Consider the following 21,506-nt stretch of genomic DNA (forward strand, 5'->3'; position numbering starts at 1 on the left):
CAGCTCTAATTATAAAACTGTTGCTAACATATCTGTGTATGCTGCAAATGGCGCATTTTCCATTAACTGAGTGAGTAGGGCAAAGGAGTTGTGTATTTCCACTCATGTTGAGAAAAGTGTCTTTTTAATAAGAACAGAATCAGGTGCTTGTTTGCGGGTGGGGGGGGTTCATTCTTATATACAAATAAACAACAGAAGCAATATATTCAATAGAAATATATTTGTGTAGCTTGTAACCATGGCACTACATAGTGAAAATCATGTCGTTTCATTTTCTTGAAAGAGCAAGAAGAGAGCAAGAGAGAATTGATGCAGCATAGTCTTCGACTGGACCACTTAATTTTGTCTCAATGTGTTTCCAGAAAGAATAGTCTTATGATTATAACTGTAACATTACATCAAGTTGAAGAAGCTGGAGAGATAGGGTGGAATGAGAAACTGAGTTACACTAGGCTTGATTCTGATCTCACCCTGGTGTACATGAGAAGTAACTCCACTGTGATCAATGGAATTATATTGATGAAATATCAGAATTAGACTTACTGTATATCTTGTGCTCCAGTCTAGCTTATGTAATAATAACACATAGCCTGATATAGTGCTTTTCACCCACAGATCTCAGAGCACTTTGTAAAGATAAATAAGTGTTAATCCCCCTTGTACAGATAGGGAAACTGAGGCACAGAGACAGAACGTGACCTGTCAAAAGTCACACAGCAGGCCAATGGTAGAATTGGAAACCCAATGCAGGTCTCTTGAGTCCCCGTCTTGTTCCCTATCCACTGACCCACACGACCTGTCAAATAGGCAAATTAAATTTCACTCCCATCTGTTTGAGCAATTAGCACACAATATAGATACAAGGGATTTGGGTGATTGCCATAAAAATCAATCCGCATGAATTGTGCAAGGCAAAATCATAGCAAAAAAATGTTTTACAGAAACAATACCAGTTTTTACAGTAGTTAGATGCTACTTATGGTCACATCTGAGTCTTCTACAACAGAGCATAGTTCTTGGCTTGCTTTTTCTTTTTTTGCATTTGTTTTTGGTTTTTTTGGTACTATTTTCAGTCTTCGTAGCTTTTCTAAATAATATTTTCAGTCTGTACATTTTTAAAAAAATATTTCCATGACAAATTTTTAAAAAATATACTTGTCCAAAAAAGCTGTCCATTGCTATTCCAAAAATCTTCTGCAATAAATGTTCATTTATCTTTTTAACAAAAATATCTGCCCTTTTATAGATGAAATCAAGTTTTGACAAGACCTATAATACAGTCAGAACTGATACATCCTAGAGCCAGATTCTGCTCTTGTTTGCATTGGTGCCAATCTGGATTAACTCCATTGATTTCACTGGTGTTATTCTGGATTGATACCAGTGCAACTGTGAGCAGAACATAGCCCTTAGTATTTCAAAACAATAATTTAGAGCCAGATTCTGCAAGCAGACCCTTGCTCCTGCTTGAAGTCCAACTGAATTCAATAAGGGGTGTGTGAATACCAGGATTGTCCCACCTGGATCTGCTTGCAAGATCATGGCCTTATTGGCCAATAATTTTCATTGACTGTGTCATGCTGACAGAGCAAGAGTAGGAGAAGAAGTCCCCAGTTCGTCTAATATCTCACTCCAGTTCCATGCATTACAATCATAATTTTTCATCATGTCTATTTATGCAATATCGACTCACTGAAGAAATAAATGATTTAAAACATTCTTTGATAAATGTCAGCCCCCTTCCTGAGCAAACTCCCTGGTGATTCCTGCCTTGTGGAAACATAACATAATCCTTCTATCCAGTGCCAAGGCTGTTGGGATGACTGTGACTGGGGGGAGAAGCCATCTCTGCTATGAGAGTACCTCCTAAGACCCTGATTCATCAAAGCATCCTTATTCAGGACAGCACTTAATCACATGCTTCAATCCTACTGAAATCATTGGGGCTTCAGCACACATTTAAATCCTGCCCCAAATCAGTGTGTAAACGTGTACGGGGATTTGTATTCTGAACCACGATCCACAGCCACGTTTTACCCTTGGCCTCGTCTCAATGTTGGGCCAAACTAAAACCTCCATACCAAACTCTCCAATATTGTGGGTATTCACAATCCAGATGGTTTGTTTTGTATTTTATAATGGGAACTTCATATACTCATACTTGGAACTCACTTCTACCTAGGCCTGGCCTTAAGCTTCAAAACTCAGACACAGATCTGACCCAGACTGCAAATGCCCCGAGACTGGGGCTTTTCCAGTTCAGCTGAGGAAACCAATTTTAAAATGCAAACTCAGAAGAAACCTCTCAATCTTTGGGGATGTTCAAATGCAGTGTTCTGCTTTATGCTCAGGTCTCATGGTCATGAACTTGGGTATAATGAAGCTCTATTTATAATGAAGTAGAATGAATGCACCAGAGTATTTCAGTACATTGCTGTACGCAGACTGCAGTTCCAGTTGGAGTGTCCCTCTGCTGATTATAGTGAAGTCGTTCAAGTGGCTAATGACACCCAGTGTTGTTCCAGGATTTAGTGATACATTAGGAGGAAGATCTTGGTGCCCAGTATTGCAGAGCTAAGGGTTGTCTTTGCTTCATTGCCCTCAAAACCAAAAAGGAAATCTATCATTATTTATACCCTGGCCAAAGGTATGCTGGGCAGTGGCTTAACTGCAGCTCATGCTTGAGGGGTTTTTTGTTGTTGTTGAGACCTAGAACCCGATTGGTTTATTTAAAATGTTTCTTTGCTTGAATGAGGCCCAAAACTCAGAGCACTGACTTGTGGGAGAATCTTTGCAGAGACACTATGTGTAAAGAAAACGTCAAACTTCCTATAATGGTTTACACAACTCTATGAAACAATTTAATTGAATTTGGTCATTTGGGAAGTTGGGGAAGTTTACCTGGCTCTCCCCCTCCCCAGGTAGAGGGAGGAGACCATATGAAATTGCTTCTGTATTTCCAACGGAAAGCTCTGTATTTATGCTACATATAGTGGGCCCTTTTCAGGGTGCCATTAGAACAATCTATTAAGTACATATGCTATCATGAGGACAACCTTTTCCAAATACTGGGACTTCTTTTGGATTCATTCCCCTCTTTCTTCCTCCCCTAGCCCCACTCTGAGTTTAAAAGCAATGTTTGTCTGAACTCCACAGAAACAGATCCAGCGTCAAAAGATCTAGGTTCACCTTTCTTTTTCTTTCTTTCTTTCCTCTTCTTCGACATTGGCTGTTGATCCAGTAATTTATAAACGAGGGATATTTAAATACAGGAAAGGTTCAGTCCTCACTGTCTTCTTCATCATCGTCATCTTTGCTGGGAGCGCACCTTTGGAAGCAATGCACCAGCGCCGCCAAGAGGAAGCTTGACAGAATGGCGGCGATGGAGACCGCGACTCCAGAGAAGATGATGATCAACAGATCCGTTAACGACAAACTAAATTTGCATTCACTGAAGCTGACCTCAGATAATTCATCCAGAGAGATTCTTCTGTTTTCTACTGGCAGGGAACACTGGAGTTCATGTAGACCTGCAAAGAAAAAAAAATAAAAGAGGGAGAAGATGAGAAGTGCATTGGCCGATCGTTTACTTGATTAAAGCTGGGACCGGGATAGCTGGGGAGATTTGTATGGGGATCACCTTTAGGTTTCTAAGTTTGTATTCAGTGAGTCCAGGAAGGAAGTGACTAAAAGCTGACATCATCTGATGGCTGATGTTACACAGCCCATGCGAAATAAGCTTTGGGAGTATTGGTCAAGTGTCCGCCTCCCCAAAATAGAACATTAGTGTTGACCTCAGCAAAGAAGGCAAGGATGGAATGGACCATGAAGGCTGAGTTATGCACTCCTCTTTATCCCTTCGGGCCAGGTTTGATATATGAGTGAGTCAGGGTGGGAAAGCCTGCAACATGCATGTTCTGCAAAAAACAACAGGACTTCAGTCTTCAGAGCTGTCTGTTTTGGGTGTGTTTCCTGTGTGCTACAGTCACCTATAAAAATAAAACACATTCTTAAACGCAAGCATCCACATCATAGTATTATTTTCATATACGACCCTATAATACCTGTGGGATTTTTGTCCCCCTGTGTGCAGCAACAAAACCAAGCAGGAGGGGTAAAATTCCCCTCTGCGCAAAGGGTGAGCAATGTTATGCATCATCTAAATCCCAATTACACTTTATTTTGAGGGCTAAAGTGAGACTTAACTAATGCCTAGGTCTTGTGCTGCCTTTCGCATGAGGGTAAATTTTACCCTTTGTAATTATCTTGTTTGAAACAGATCATTGTTCCTTTAAGCCAAAGGAAAATGCAGAGAGATGCCTAGGGCAACTGTCGTTGGTGCGGATGTGGTGAACTTTGGCCTCGCCCACATCTGCTTCCTATGGCTAAAACTATAGTGATGTTTTTCCTTCTGATCAAGATAACAGCTTGGGCTTAACCGATGCTTGATTAATTCTGTGATCTGCTTTCATCTTCTCCTTTACACTTTGTTATAAGATATTATTCTTCCATGCATTATTGAGGAATGCCTAGAGCTGCGTAATAGTTTGGTTTCTTTATGATGAAGTTAGGAAATCCAAATTCAGAAACGACTATGAATGTAGCTTGATACGGACAGCGAGGACACTGGTAAAAGTAATCTCCTCCTTGCAGAGCAAGCAGACTGGAAAGAGTATTTCTAATGGAACCAAGGAAGTGCTTTGATGGATTGATGGGTAAAGTGAGTGAACTCTTCAGGGGTCGTTAGCATGATGGACTCTTCTTGGCTATTGAGGATAGGAATGTAAAGGGGAAAGATGAGAAATGTGTATTAATGGCCTGGGAGCTGCTACTGGTCTATTTGATACATTCTTGCCTTTGTCTGCTGCTGAGCACAGAATAGCTGGAAAGGCACCTGGCCGTTCAGGCTTTGACTCTGCATCATTGCGTTCTCACAGTTCAAGGTGTGTTTCTGGGGAAGTACTGCATGAGCACAGTTCCCACTTCATTGCAATTACATGGAGAGTTGTTACAATAGGACTGCAAGGGATGTTTACGACTATCAGATTGAGACGGTTGAAGCTAGTGATCTAGATGTGACAGACAGTCTGGACCTGGCTTAGCTGTTACATATTAGTTGCTTCATTTAGGATGCAGTTAGGTTGAAGTCCATCCTAGGCTCATTGTTCCACTGTCTTTTTTACCCTATCATGTTACAACTCTGGTTTACCAAATTCTGGCTCCTAAACCTCTCAGCACAACCCTGGCTAATCCTCCCAAGGTTCTAGCCTCTTCACCGTGCGCCATGTTCCTCTCATCCACAGCACAATACATAGCCGCCCTCAGCTTCTCCAAAGCAAGCTAGCAAATGAGGACACTGGTCTGGATGCCCAAGGCTGGGTGGCAGAGGTTGCTACTGAGCAGTTTCCACATGACAAATTGTCACCTGGAGCATGAGCTGCATGTTCTAAGCTTGGAGTGCAGTGGAAATGTGTGCCAGACAGCCACTCAGACTGGTTGGCTATGCGGACCTTTTGAAACCATCCTGTCTGCATCACTAGCCAGCATCTTATTAAGCTGTGGAAGCCAAAGATTTCAAATGTCCTCTGAGACCTTCAGCAAATTGGGGCTGCCCTGCATTTACACAGGTCCATAAATGTTCCCTAGACTTTGTGCAGGCTGGGTGATGGATTGGTGCACTCAGCTAGTGGGAGGAGGGTACAATTTAATTATAACGTCTGTGACTAGTAGGGGCAGCTGGAGGAGGTAGGAGAGAAGGAACTGCCATCCATAGCTTGCAGGGGTGTTTTCTGTACCCTCCAGGCACCTCTGCAGATCATGGCCTGTTCACTGGAGCTTTGCATTGGGTCTAGCTAGCATTTGCACTTGGGACAGCCATTCTAACCTAGTTATTTATCCAGTGGTAACAAAAAGGGCAAAAAGCAAAATAAGATCGGAACAGAAGCCCCTCCTCTCCCAAGATCCCTGGGAAAGAAACCAGGGTGAAAAGAAAATGTAGAGGTCTTAGCAAGGGATGCTAAGCCCTAGGACCTAGATCTCTCTCAGTTCTATCTGATGTTAAAGCTGTGAACAGTGATAAAACAACTCATTGCAAATTGCACACGCAGCTATTGATTTACATTCTTCTCACCAGATTGTCACAAGTAAGGATTTTAGTTGTACTCAGAACGATAAAATAATTACTACCAATAATACAGTGTACGTAAGCCTCATCTCCGTGCAAGAGCCACCTAGTTCTCTGAGCCAAAGCAGCTAAAAGGCCCTTAAAAACTCATGAGAGCTTGACACAAAACATTCTTGGAGAAGAAGGTTTGGCTATGGAATGAGCTACCAGAGGAGATTAGACTATGCCAAAATTTGGCCACATTTAGAACATGTGGCCAGGCACAGTGTTTTGCGTAAGCTTTTCTAGTAGAACTGGAAAGGTTTTTTCTATATTGCAAATAAACAAATGCACCTGTATACTCTAAACAGGCTTCCTAAAATCTGGGAAAGGAGAAGAGCAGAAGTCTGCTATGATTTATACTAACCTAATTCAGTTATGTGATGCTTAGCTAATACAGCGCCAAATTTTCAAAAGAGCCTCACATATAGGGTTCTGAGCATGACTGAAAATCAGCCCCCAATTTTGGATGATGAACACTTGAAAATCTAGCCCTGAGCTGTTTTGAAAGTCTGACAGTGAAGTCCAACCTAGAAAACCCCCAAACAGATATAATGTTTTGCAAGCATCTTAATATGTTTTACAAATATTAAGGTTGTGATTTTCAAAAGCAAGTAAGTGATTTAGGACCACATTTCCCATTGACTTTCAAAGGGCCTTGTGCTCCTAAATTGCTTAAGTGCTCTTGAAAATCTAACCCTAAATTATTAAACTCCCTAATACCTTTGTAAGGCATGAATTATTCCCTTTTAAGATATGGGGAAACTGAGGCACCAAGCTTTAAAGAGCACACCACCTCCAGTGTGTCAATGACAGATGAGAAGTAGATGCCAGTGGCCCTGAACGCTGCAAAACTTTTGCATACAGTTGCACCTAGAAATTAATTGTCCACTGCACTGGTAGTTTGCAGAGAAGGCCTCGTATGTTGTACGTTCAGTTTTATTCTCTCAAAAGCAAAAGGACAGTTTCTTTCCTCCTGCTTCTGAGAAATTTCCTTGCTGTTCGGTTGTATCCTGAAAAATGCTTCATGTCAGGCTGCTACAATCACATTTTGTAACACAAAAGGACCTGACTGGCCAACTGTGCTGAAAAATCAGACTTTCATCATCTGAACCTTTGAGAAAAATCCTGTCTTTTAAAATTTCTTGGTTGATGCGTCACACTGGGTCAAAAGAGTCAAGTCATGAATCATGAGGCGATATGGCTAGGAAATAACAAAGGGAGAGAAAGAAACTTTCTGAAAGGGATATTGGAGAATGCTGCAAGGGAACTTCTTTGAACAGCACTGAAAGCTCATAATGGGTTCTGTAGCAAATCATCTGGAAGGCGAATCATTTGGAAGGCTAGGAGTTTGAGCCATGATGCATTTCATCGCAAATTGAAAATTAGTCCTGATTCCATTAAATTATCCTGCAAAAATGGGACCATTTTCAGAGCAGAGAGCATGTATGATCCCTAAACTGCAGCCTCATTCACATGCTGTTTCTCTGAACCCTCGCTGATCGAAACTCTTGGTTAGGGAAGCTCAGGTTCCTGGCATATGGCTGAATCACACTTCACTTTTTAATTTGAATTAATATTCACAGATATTCTTTTCCCATGAGTTCCTCCATTTTAGCCATTCAGTCTCTGCATCCGTTTATGAGGGTGTCATCTTGCAGGATGCTGAGTGCCCTCAATTTGCAGGACTGACTTTACTCCTGGGCCTCTTTGCTGGGACTGCTGAGAGTTAACGTAATGGGGAGCAGCAGGGTTGGAAGCATAGCTCCCATTCTGCTGTTAAAATTAGCAAGAGCTCCCCAACTACTGCTCCCAGATACTGGAGTTACTCCTATAACTCAGGGATTGGCCTGAGACCATCAACTCAGCACACAGAGTCCATCAAAATAATAAAAACTTCTGGATATTTTTTATATAGACTAGAGTTGAAACAGAGACCAAGACAGCAAAGGCTACGTATGCAATTCCCCAGAACCATCCAGTTTCCCTATGATTTATTGAATACAATTTGTACACTAGAAATAATGAAATCTAGTTGCTTTTTGCTTCTCAAACACTAATTATATCTTATCGGTTAAAACACATTGGAACATAATTAGAGAGCAGCCACAAGCGAATCAGGGTAACATATTGCAAATCAGAATGAACAGGAAGATGTTTGCTATGGGGAGGCGATAAGTGCCATGCTGTGACAGAAAAGTCTGCTCCAAGGGGACATAGGAAGGTTTCAGTTAAGTATAGCTGAGAAAATGGGGGAAGGGCGGGAGAGGGGAGAGAATCTGCAAATAGTCAATCAAATGTGAAAGCGAATTTCAGTTTAATGTGTTTGTGACCCTTTGGGCTTCACTAGCATTAATACTCAGGAGCAGCCCATTGTTTAGCTCAAGTGCCTGAATATTCACTCTGGCTGAAACTCCCCCCAAGTTCAGAGAGCAAGTGTAACCCATGCCTGCTTGGTGTGGTGCTCTGTCCCCCTCTAGTAACACCTAGGCCTTGAGGACTGATGAATCTGTACAGCTGAAGCTAAGAGGCAGGTGGCTTTTAGCTCATGCATAGAGGCTTATACATAAGCTCTTGAGGCCCGCGGTTCAATCCTACCCGCTGACGATTGGGGTCTGTCGGTATTACACAAGGACCAGGCCCATGCACCACTTAAATTCCACTGGACTTAAAGGCAGTTTAAGCAACTGATGAGCTTTGTGCTGGGACTCTGCACAGGGCGAATTTCATCCATAGAATAAAATTCTGCACTGACTTACTGACATTAAAAGTGGTATTCCAGAAGTGCCCAGAGGCCCCGAATCAGGGTCTCAATGTGCTAGACATGGTACAAAAATGGAATAAAAGTCAAAGTCCCAGCCCCAAAGAGCATACAATCTAACATCTTTGCAGTCCCACTGAAGCCAGCAGCGAGAGTCAAGGCCCGATATGACCTCTTAGGTCAAAACTAGTTAATAGTGTGTGATTTTGAAATGTGTAAGCCTGCTTTTCCTGTTTTCCTTTTTACAGATACAGTGTTATCGAGAGCACTATCTCTGGTGCCATGAAATGAGTGTTGTTGTAATTATAATTCTTAGCATATGCACACACCTAGGAAAATCATAAAGTTGGGATGTATGGCTAGAGCCATACTTCCTCAAAGGTGGTCAGATCCGATGGTCTAGTTTGGGCTGACCATCTATCAGCCTCCATAACTATAGTTAGCTTGTGAATACCATTCGGAGAAACTAGTTCCGGATGGCTAAGTTTTCCCATACACAAAATTCAAGGCATGTATTTCTTGGCATAGATTGCCACAGTAGCTATTGGAGTCCATGAATATTGACTCCTGTTTGTTGCCAGCACTCCTGTTGGTCACGCCCTTATTACACAGACAACATTTACTTCAGACAAAGAACAAAAGAAAGAATGAAAGAAAAAACAATTCTAAAATCCTAAGGAGAGACAGAACGCAGCCTTGCCCTCTGTAACATTCAGCATCTGGACTAAAACTCAGAACGGCAGCTACCGCGTGCAGTAGGCAAGGGAACTCCAATCCATCTAAGGGGACAGCATGCAGAAAACAGAGTGAAAGCTTTCCTTTCCTATTATAGTTACACAGAGCAAACAGGCAAAAAAATAGGGGTATGGAGATATAGTTGTGATGCAGTAGGGACTGTCTGTGTGGGGAGTGGGAGAGCAGGGGAGGACTTTAGGGGATGGACGATGCCAGGGCCTGTAACCTGAGCTAGGTAAGGGAGGGGAAAGGTCAACACCTTTGCCCGGGAAGGGGACAAAGGAAGGGAGTGGCAGGAGGGAAGCAGTTTGAGTTTGGGCTTGGGGCTGTGTGGGTGGAATTCAGGGTATCCTAGCTAGGATCCAAGCACCCTGAAAGCCCAGAAGGACTCGGTGGAGGGGTCCTGGCTATGCCTGCAATCTCTGCTGTAACCTGTGTTCCTGTTGTCCAATAAACCTTCTGTTTTACTGGCTGGCTGAGAGTCACTGTGGGTCCCAGGAAGAGGGGTGCAGGGCCGGACTCCCCACACTCCGTGACAATAGTGTTATGGTAAGTGGCACTATTATAAAGAGAGCTCCTGTTTTCTGGTACATCTGAGTTGTAGTCAGCACAAGTCTAGAGGAGGGGTGCAGTGTGCCCGCTAATCCTGGGGTCCGGTAGGAGTACTGATCTGGTCCTCAATTTAACTTAGAACAACATAATTTATACTGTCTGCCTATGTTCTTGGAAGCACTATTCCACCAAGCAGAGATCAGCCTGGCATAAGTACATCCTGGCTGCTCCCCCTGACCCAGCATGTAGCAGTCTCTATACAGGAGAAATCCTTCACAGTCTGGATCCACCAGCATTAGGGCTGTGTTGTGTCTGGAGTGGCACACCCATGCACAAGCGTATTGGAGCCAAGATAGACACTGTATTTTCTTGAGAGAGAAAGAAACTGAGAGAAACAGGAGAAAGAGAGATTGTTTCTAGGTGCATCACCTCTTGGAGCCTGGGAATAATTCACCATGGTGATACGTCCAGTATCCAAGAGGCAGATTTTCTTTGAGTGGTACCAGGAAAGATTGGGGCCCAATCCTGCACAACTGATGTCAATAGTAGTTTTCCTGTTGACCTCAGTGGGAGCAGGATTGAGCCCAGAGGGAATATGTCAGCTCTGTTCCTTTCCCCGAATGTATGACATTCCCCGTCTTCACCTTACATCAGGATGTAAAGCATCCGAATCAAAGAGCGTTTGTATTGTACTGAGCCCTGGGGGAATATTTCCTACTGTGTGTGAACTAGAGTGTGCTGCAGTGATGGAAAGCCTGATTATAAAACAAAACACACACACACACACACAAAGTACTCCTCTTTGTTTAGCTGTGGGTCCTGGAATCTAGGTCACACTCTCAAACAAATCAGATTAGATTGGTATTTTCTACTTGCTTTATTCTCACACTCTCCAACATGCTAGTTTAGCCCGGAGTTTTCACAGAGTTCTTAGTCATGGAAACTAATAGATGCCACGGGCAAAGCTTGGCCTGAGACAAAAGAGGCCTTGCTAGCTCCCAGCTATGGCTCACACACACTGTGTATGGGCCATCTTCTGGTTGAGACCAGGAGGGAAAAAAACAGCCCGCTAAAGCTTTCTTGAGAATAACTTAACGTGACTGCATCACTTATTGGGAGCTGGAGTCAGTGGGGGTGGGAGAGAGAGAGACCATATATTGTTCCATTCAAATTGGTGAACTAACTTTGCGAGGCTTATCCAAAGACCATTACAGTATGGGAGTCTTCCTGGTGACTTCAAGGGCCTTTGGATCAGGTCCTTTATCTGTAACAGGAGTGTCATAAACAGATAGCTAAGGGTTAATGTCTCTTTCACCTGAAGCACCTGACCAGAGGACCAATCAGGAAACTGGATTTTTTCAACTTTGGGTGGAGGGAATTTTGTGTCTGAGGTCTTTTTCTGTCTGCCTGCTTTCTCTGAGCTTTGGAGAAGTAGTTTCTGCTTTCTAATCTTCTGTTTCTAAGTGTAAGGACAAAGAGATCAGATAGTAAGTTATATGGTTTCTTTTCTTTGGTATTTGCATGAATATAAGTGCTGGAGTGCTTTGATTTGTATTCTTTTTGAATAAGGCTGTTTATTCATATTTCTTTTAAGCAATTAACCCTGTATTTTGTCACCTTAATACAGAGAGATCATTTGTATGTATTTTTCTTTCTTTTTTTTATAAAGCTTTCTTTTTAAAACCTGTTGGAGTTTTCTTTACTGGGAAATTTCAGGGAAATTGAGTCTGTACTCACCAGGGAATTGGTGGGAGGAAGAAATCAGGGGGAGATCTGTGTGTGTTGGATTTGCTAGCCTGATTTTGCATTCCCTCTGGGTGAAGAGGAAAGTGCTTTTGTTTCCAGGACTGGGAACGGAGAGGGGGAGTCACTCTGTTTGGATTCCCAGAGCTTGTGTCTGTGTATCTCTCCAGGAGCACCTGGAGGGGGGAAGGGAAAAAGGATTATTTCCCTTTGTTGTGAGACTCAAGGGATTTGGGTCTTGGGGTTCCCAGGGAAGGGTTTTCAGGGGGACCAGAGTGCCCCAAAACACTCTAATTTTTTGGGTGGTGGCAGCAAGTACCAGGTCCAAGCTGGTAACTAAGCTTGGAGGTTTTCATGCTAACCCCCATTTTTTGGACGCTAAGGTCCAAATCTGGGACTAAAGGTATGATATGAGTGGCAGCGGTTACGGGATAGACAAAATCCAGAAGTCAGTAGGAATATTATATTTTTCTTTTCTCTGCTAGGGACTTTTTAGCAGAGAGGGTTTGGTTTTCAAAGAAACCAGAGAGAATTTTTTTTTCTGCTCTCTCTGGCAGTTTGTGGCTTGCATGTTAAGCAAGAAGCCATTACCAGACTGTTAAGGGTCTTTTGTCACACAATAGCACTCCCATTGAGAGTCAATACCAGCACTATATACATGCAAATAAAGTGGTTTTTCTAGTTTACGCTAGAGGAAGAAAAGGAAATAAGCACTGTTGCTAGGCAGACTTCAGGAGGCAACAGAGAACCTGCAGTCCTGAAGATAAACACCAGAGGGCACCCCAACACAAGAAAACAGAAACCATGTCTACCAAGACAAAAATGGAGCCGAAGAACAAATCAAAGAAGCTGAACACAGGCGACAACTGGAAAAAAGACAAAAAGAGGTGGAGCTGAAAGAAAAGGAAGAAAGCATCAAACTGGCAGCCTACCAAAGAGAACAGGCAGCCAAAGAGGCAGCACACAAAAGAAAACTAGAAGAAGAAGAGGTGGCCCACCGAAGGAAACAAGCAGAAGAAGAGTTGGCCCACAGAAGGAAGCAAGAAGAAGAAGAGGCGGCCCACCGCCGAGACATGGAAAAACAACAAAAAGAAATGGAAAAACAACAAAAAAAAAATGAAGAGAAGGAAAAACAGAGAAAACATGAACTGGACTTGGCAAAAGCTGGGCTGCATGTGCCAGCCAACCCTAACAACCCGGCGCCAATTATTGCTCCACAGCACAGGAAATTTCCCACCTACAAGGCAGGTGATGACACCGAGGCCTTCTTGGAAAATTTTGAAAGAGCCTGTCTTGGGTACAGCATCCCCGAAGACCAGTACATGGTAGAATAGAGGTCACAGCTCAGTGGACCTTTAGCAGAGGTGGCAGCTGAAATGCCTAAGCAGCAAATGAATGACTATAAACTTTTTCAAACCAAGGCCAGATACAGAATGGGGATAACCCCAGATCATGCCCGTCGGTGCTTCAGAACCCAAAAGTGGAAACCAGATGTGTCATTTCCCAAACACGCCTACTACGTTGCAAAAATTATGAGGCCTGGATATCAGGACACAATGTTAAAACCTTGGAAGAACTGCACCTCCTCATACAAATGGAGCAGTTCTTGGATGGTGTTCCTGAAGACATCACACGGTACATACAAAATGGAAAACCCAAAGATCTCGCTGAGGCGGGGGAGATTGGAGCCAAATGGATGGAAGTGGCAGAAAGCAAGAAAGCTACTGTCAAGGGGAATGAATACCCCAGGGGGCACACCGACCATAAACCCTACAACTGAGGACAGCCAAAGACCCCACATACAACCCAAGTAAAGCCACAGACGCCCTACTCTTCCACCTCACCAGTCTCCAGTAACTCACCTCGGCCCAGTGACCCATCAGATGGAAGATGCTTTAAGTGTAATGAACTGGGACATATCAAGGCCAACTGTCCAAAGAACACCATGCGAGTGCAATTCATTACACCACCATCACACCAAAGATCCCCAGGCCCAGATGCCTCTCAAATACCCTTGGAGCGAAGGGAAAATTTGAGAGTGGGCGGAAAGAAGGTTACTGCGTGGAGAGACACGGGGGCACAAGTGTCAGCTATCCACCAATCCTTCGTTGACCCCAAATTCATCAACCAAAGGCCAAAGTTACAATTTACCCCTTCATGTCACAAGCTGTAGACTTGCCTACAGCTCAACTGCCTGTCCAGTACAAAGGCTGGTCAGGAATGTGGACTTTTGCAGTCTATGACAATTATCCCATCCCCATGCTACTGGGAGAAGACTTGGCCAACCAGGTGAAGCGGGCCAAGCGAGTGGGAATGGTTACACGTAGCCAAACCAGGCAAGCTTCCAGACCCATTCCTGTTCCTGAGCCGTCCACAGAGGCCCCGTCTGTGTTACCAGAGACCCAGACAGAGGTAGTGGACCCGGATTCCATGCCAACCACTGAAACAGCCACAACACCTCCAGTCCCAGGCCCGGAACTGGAACAGCAACCAGCACCAGCAAGTGCAACCACATCTTCAAACTCAAAGCCAGAGGGCGCCAGCGAGCCAAAACTGGCAGAAGCAACAGACAGCCATACCCAAAAGGCTCAGCCAGAGCCTGAAATAACCTCAGGTGCACCAGCGGAGAGCGGTTCACCAGCACCGGAAACAACCCCATCACCTACATTGCTTCCAGAGGGACCAAGCCCAAGTCCACAGTCTGAGGAAGAACTGGTGACCTCAGCCTCAAGAGAACAGTTCCAGACTGAGCAGGAAGCAGATGACAGCCTTCAGAAAGCTTGGGCGGCGGCACGGAGCACCCCACCGCCTCTCAGCTCTTCTAATCGATCCCGGTTTGTTATAGACCAAGGACTTTTATACAAGGAAATTCTTTCTGGTGGACACCGGGAAGAATGGCAGCCGCAAAAACAGTTGGTGGTTCCAACTAAGTACCGGGGGAAGCTCTTAAGCTTAGCCCATGATCATCCCAGTGGCCATGCTGGGGTGAACAGAACCAAAGACAGGTTGGGGAAGTCCTTCCACTGGGAGGGGATGGGCAAGGACGTTGCCAAGTATGTCCGGTCTTGTGAGGTGTGCCAAAGAGTGGGAAAGCCTCAAGACCAGGTCAAGGCCCCTCTCCAGCCACTCCCCATAATTGAGGTCCCATTTCAGTGAGTAGCTGTGGATATTCTGGGCCCTTTCCCAAAAAAGACGCCCAGAGGAAAGCAGTACGTACTGACTTTAGTGGACTTTGCTACTCGATGGCCGGAAGCAGTAGCTCTAGGCAACACCAGGGCTAACACCGTGTGCCTGGCCCTAACAGACATCTTTGCCAGGGTAGGTTGGCCCTCCGACATCCTTACAGATTCAGGGTCTAATTTCCTGGCAGGGACCATGGAAAAACTGTGGGAAACTCATGGGGTGAATCACTTGGTTGCCACCCCGTACCACCATCAAACCAATGGCCTGGTGGAAAGGTTCAATGGAACTTTGGGGGCCATGATACGAAAATTCATCAACGAATTCTCCAATAATTGGGACCTAGTGTTGCAGCAGTTGCTGTTTGCCTACAGGGCTGTACCACACCCCAGTTTAGGGTTTTCACCATTTGAACTTGTATATGGTCACGAGGTTAAGGGACCATTACAGTTGGTGAAGCAGCAATGGGAGGGGTTTATGCCTTCTCCAGGAACTAACATTCTGGACTTTGTAAGCAACCTACAAAGCACCCACCGACACTCTTTAGCCCTTGCTAGAGAGAACCTAAAGGATGCTCAGGAAGAGCAAAAGGCCTGGTATGACAGACATGCCAGAGAACGTTCCTTCAAGGTAGGAGACCAGGTTATGGTCTTGAAGGCGCAACAGGCCCATAAGATGGAAGCATCATGGGAAGGGCCATTCACGGTCCAAGAGCGCCTGGGAACTGTAAACTACCTCATAGCATTTCCCAATTCCTCACTAAAGCCTAAAGTGTACCATGTTAATTCTCTCAAGCCTTTCTATTCCAGAGACTTACAGGTTTGTCAGTTTACAGTCCAGGGAGATGAGGCTGAGTGGCCTGACGGTGTCTACTACGACGGGAAAAAAGACGGTGGCGTGGAAGAGGTGAACCTCTCAACCACCCTGGAACGTCTGCAGCGGCGACAAATCAAGGAGCTGTGCACTAGCTTCGCCCCATTGTTCTCAGCCACCCCAGGACGGACTGAACGGGCATACCACTCCATTGATACAGGTAATGCTCACCCAATCAGAACCCCACCCTACCGGGTGTCTCCTCATGCCCAAGCTGCTATAGAACGGGAGATCCAGAACATGCTACAGATGGGTATAATCCGCTCATCTACCAGTGCATGGGCATCTCCAGTGGTTCTGGTACCCAAACCAGATGGGGAAATACGCTTTTGCGTGGACTACCGTAAGCTAAATGCGGTAACTCGTCCGGACAACTATCCAATGCCACGCACCGATGAGCTATTGGAGAAGTTGGGATGTGCCCAGTTCATCTCTACAATAGACTTAACCAAGGGGTACTGGCAAGTACCGCTAGATGAACCTGCCAAGGAGAGGTCAGCATTCGTCACCCATGCGGGGGTGTATGAATTCAATGTCCTTCCTTTTGGCCTTCGAAATGCACCCACCACCTTCCAGAGGCTGGTAGATGGTCTACTAGCTGGACTGGGAGAATTTGCAGTTGCCTACCTCGATGATGTGGCCATTTTTTCAGACTCCTGGCCCGAACACCTACTACACCTGGAAAAGGTCTTTCAGCGCATCAGGCAGGCCGGACTAACTGTTAAGGCCAAAAAGTATCAAATAGGCCAAAACAGAGTGACTTACCTGGGGCAGCAGGTGGGTCGAGGAACCATAAACCCCCTACAGGCCAAGGTGGATGCTATCCAAAAGTGGCCTGTCCCACGGTCCAAGAAGCAGGTCCAATCCTTCTTAGGCTTGGCCGGATACTACAGGCGATTTGTACCACACTACAGCCAAATCGCTGCCCCATTGACCGACCTGACCAAAAAGACCCAGCCAAATGCAGTTAAGTGGACTGATGAGTGTCAAAAGGCCTTTACCCAACTTAAGGCAACGCTCATGTCTGACCCTGTACTCAGGGCCCCGAACTTTGACAAGCCATTCCTAGTAACCACGGATGCATCTGAGCGTGGTATAGGAGCAGTGCTCATGCAGGAAGCAACAGATCACAACTTCCATCCTGTCGTGTTTCTCAGCAAGAAACTGTCTGAGAGGGAAAGTCACTGGTCAGTCAGTGAAAAGGAATGCTATGCCATTATGTACGCCCTGGAAAAGCTATGCCCATATGTTTGGGGACGGCGGTTCCAACTACAAACTGACCATGCTGCACTAAAGTGGCTTCATACTGCCAAGGGGAACAACAAGAAACTTCTTCGTTGGAGTTTAGCTCTCCAAGATTTTGATTTTGAAATTCAACACATCACAGGAGCTTCTAACAAAGTTGCTGATGCTCTCTCCCGTGAGAGTTTCCCAGAATTCAGTAGTTAAAAAGTGTTCTTAAAATGTAGAAGTCTGTTAGTTATATACCTAGGAGTATATGTAAAGGTGCATGTGTTGTAGTAATCTGTTTATTTTAAAGTTCTAGAAGGAAATCGCCGCCAGTGAGCTTCTCCACTGTCTGCAATTTGGGGGGTGTGTCATAAACAGATAGCTAAGGGTTAATGTCTCTTTCACCTGAAGCACCTGACCAGAGGACCAATCAGGAAACCGGATTTTTTCAACTTTGGGTGGAGGGAATTTTGTGTCTGAGGTCTTTTTCTGTCTGCCTGCTTTCTCTGAGCTTTGGAGAAGTAGTTTCTGCTTTCTAATCTTCTGTTTCTAAGTGTAAGGACAAAGAGATCAGATAGTAAGTTATATGGTTTCTTTTCTTTGGTATTTGCATGAATATAAGTGCTGGAGTGCTTTGATTTGTATTCTTTTTGAATAAGGCTGTTTATTCATATTTCTTTTAAGCAATTAACCCTGTATTTTGTCACCTTAATACAGAGAGATCATTTGTATGTATTTTTCTTTCTTTTTTTTTATAAAGCTTTCTTTTTAAAACCTGTTGGAGTTTTCTTTACTGGGAAATTTCAGGGAAATTGAGTCTGTACTCACCAGGGAATTGGTGGGAGGAAGAAATCAGGGGGAGATCTGTGTGTGTTGGATTTGCTAGCCTGATTTTGCATTCCCTCTGGGTGAAGAGGAAAGTGCTTTTGTTTCCAGGACTGGGAACGGAGAGGGGGAGTCACTCTGTTTGGATTCCCAGAGCTTGTGTCTGTGTATCTCTCCAGGAGCACCTGGAGGGGGGAAGGGAAAAAGGATTATTTCCCTTTGTTGTGAGACTCAAGGGATTTGGGTCTTGGGGTCCCCAGGGAAGGGTTTTCAGGGGGACCAGAGTGCCCCAAAACACTCTAATTTTTTGGGTGGTGGCAGCAAATACCAGGTCCAAGCTGGTAACTAAGCTTGGAGGTTTTCATGCTAACCCCCATATTTTGGACGCTAAGGTCCAAATCTGGGACTAAAGGTATGATAAGGAGTGATAATAATAGCAAAGTCTCCAACTGCGCATGGTGCTTCTCCTCCCCAAGTGATGCATGGAGTCCAAGATAATGCAGGACACCACCAGTGGTTTTCAACATTTTCATTTGCGGACCCCTAAAAAATTTCGAATGGACGTGAAGACTGCTTTGGAAATCTTGTACATAGTGGGTCTGCAGACCATGGGCTGAAAACTACTACAATACAAATTGCATCATATCTACTGATTGCTGACTGGAAGTGCTACATACCTGGGCAACACTTGATGAATTTAGTAAGATATGTGGACCATAACAATTCCTTTCTTGCCTTTCATAGCTTGGTGCCACACTCTTCATACTATTTTAATGTGAGTCATCTTCATCATCATGAAATTTGAGTCCATTATTTCAGAAGTACGGACATTCTGTGTTTGAGAAGAGGTCCTATCTCACATCTAGCAACAGATCCATGTGGTGGATCTTAAATGCACTGGCCTGTCTCCTCTGTACATGGAACTCCCTCCCACAGGTGATTCTGGGGGTTCTGTGCAGGAAGGAAGGGCAAGACAGCCTGCTGCAAAGTGGTCAGCATTAATTACAATAGTTATTTCCCGACAGGGAGGCTGCTGCACAGCGTGGCTTCCCCACCTAGTCCGTATCCTCTCCACCCACCTGAGTCAGAGGGCCTGAAGAATGATGACATTTAAGCTCAGCTCCTCATCTTCTGACAGATGTATTGTCCATTTGTCTATGATTTATTGCTTCTTTCTTCCTCTCTGCAGTGAAAATCAGCAGGGATGATCTAACCCTTACCGATCTATTATACCAGGATAATAGAGAAACACTGAGATACTTTCCAGCAATGGGTCGCACAGGTATTAACCTACGGAGCCACTCCAGCAAAGGCATAAATACACAGTGCACGAGGATTTGGGACTTTTTTTGGACAATCCTTTTGTCACTTAAATGTGTGCAAATTCCAGGGGCTGCAATAACAAGCAGTTGAAAATAAGCACTGCAAATTGTCCTGGTCTTGACTGAGAACCCCTGCACCTTTTATTTAACCGTTGTGTTTAAAATTTGTTTAACAACAGAACCCAGAGCTCCAATCAGTATTGGGGACACACCATGCAAACATATCTGAATCTGTTGATACTCACCCCTTCTTGTCAATAGTTGGGAATGGGCCACATCCACCTTAATTGAGTTGGGCTCGTTAGCACTGACCCCCTACTCGATAAGGCAACTCTCATCTTTCCATGTGCTGTATTTTTATATCTGCCTACTGTATTTTCCACTCCATGCATCTGATGAAGTGGGTTCTAGCCCACGAAAGCTTATGCCCAAATAAATTTGTTAGTCTCTAAGTTATCACAAGGACTCCTCATTGTTTTTGCTGATACAGACTGACACGGCTACCGCTCCGAAACCAGTCACCGTTCTGAAGGCCTAAAAAAATAACTCAGTGGGAATTTCAGCATGTTGACTGGCATGCAAGCACAGAGTGAAAGGAAGGAAAGAGAGGACGTGCACCACCAGGCAGGGCTGGCTGTGCCTGGTCCAACATGGGTGTGCAATGGGTGGGGGGCGACAGCATGAGGAGTTATTTGCTTGTGCCCCCAATGAATTCCCGCTTTGCGCAGCAGCCTCCCACAATAGTCACCTCCACCAGCTTTGTGCTGATCCCATCTCCCTGCATATGAGGCATGGTGTGAGTGGGCTGAAAGAGAGAGGAGGAATGGTCAGTCAGTATAGACCTGAGCCCCTGTGATTCTTCACGCCTGTTGCAATGGTTGAAGACAGGGGTTATAACAACAGGGATACAAGTTAGGACTGACCCAGCCTACACCAGATGCTTCGCCCGCTGAATGTGGAAGGCGGCAAGCTGACTCTCTTCTGTACCTGTGCCTTAGGCACCAAGACAAATCTATCCTAAGGACTCCCCTAGGTCCCCAAAGTGATTGGGAAGGAGCTGGCTCCTGAAACAGCCAGTAGAGTCACTCAGGTCAAAGGGTGGTGCCACGGTCATGTTCTCTAGGAGGAGGCCATTGGTGTGGTGTGCCTGCACACCGTCCCCACCATAGCATAGGACTTAGAGCCACAGTTCAAACCCAAACACCCAGACTGCACTGTTTCCTATGCATGATTCCTGGTGCAACAGAGATGTCTGAACACAGGACATTAGATAACAGAAGATCAAGACAGGCACAGCTAGCATTACTTATGTGCTTGCATAATATGAAGGTTGAGTTTTACATACGGATTGTTTAGACTAGGTCTTTCTGTCACCAGATGGGAGATAAGATCTTCTCTGGTGAGTAATAAAAATCCTTTTGAGTCTCCTAACAAATTATAACAACCTTGCCAGAAGACAAACTGTACAGAAGTGGGCAAAATGTGTGCAGAGATGCTCAGAGTATCAGTTGTGTTCCGGAACCCTAGAGAACTTGCCCCACTGCAATCATCCACTGCTGTCTAAAACCTGACAAAGAACAGGTCCCATTTATGTTATGCTGCTTAACAGGAATAGTAAACCCATAGTCAGGTACATCAATAGTCACAGGATGACCAGATGCCCTGATTTTATAGGGACAGATCCAATATTTGGGGCTTTCTCTTATATAGGTGCCAATTACCCCCCCCCCCATCTCTGTCCCGATTTTTCACACTTGCTATCTGGTCACCCAACACGGTCACCAATCTCACATGCTGGCCTGTCCAAGGTTTTAGTGATTTTATTAGTGTAGCACTAGATTTTGGTCCAAGAACAAGTGCGCAAACCTCAGTTAATGGGAGAAAATGTAAAAACCTAGCAGTTGAACGGTTCCTTCTGTAAGTCCACAGTCCTTTAAAGAAAAGTTCTATAGGATGTAATAGGAATGTTACCTTTTCTAGAGGTTTTTGAACTGTCCTATTCAATTTAATAGAGAATTCTATCCCAGCTACACCTTTCTATAAGTTCCCCCGAGCTCATTGGACTGACGTAACAAAGGCACATCAGTTTTCAGGGCCAGCAGCACACACGGGCTTGATGTGG

The 21,506-nt window shown here is 44.7% G+C and overlaps 1 protein-coding gene across 2 annotated transcripts in view; it reads right to left on the reverse strand.

Annotated features, from left to right (window-relative positions):
• Nucleotides 1-203: 203 nt before the first annotated feature.
• The window catches only part of LRRC38 (leucine rich repeat containing 38), a 43,120-nt gene continuing 21,817 nt past the window's right edge, over nucleotides 204-21,506 (reverse strand). Inside the window, exon 2 of one of the 2 annotated variants that reach the window (XM_050931566.1) lies at nucleotides 204-3,530. In XM_050931566.1, the coding sequence (XP_050787523.1) occupies nucleotides 3,280-3,530 (251 nt within the window). In that variant the 3' untranslated portion in view covers nucleotides 204-3,279. The remainder of the gene's footprint in view (nucleotides 3,531-21,506) is intronic. The other variant, XR_007770772.1, reaches the window with a different exon arrangement.

The sequence above is a fragment of the Gopherus flavomarginatus genome, chromosome 21, assembly GCF_025201925.1.
Source record: "Gopherus flavomarginatus isolate rGopFla2 chromosome 21, rGopFla2.mat.asm, whole genome shotgun sequence".
Lineage (NCBI taxonomy): Eukaryota > Metazoa > Chordata > Testudines > Testudinidae > Gopherus > Gopherus flavomarginatus.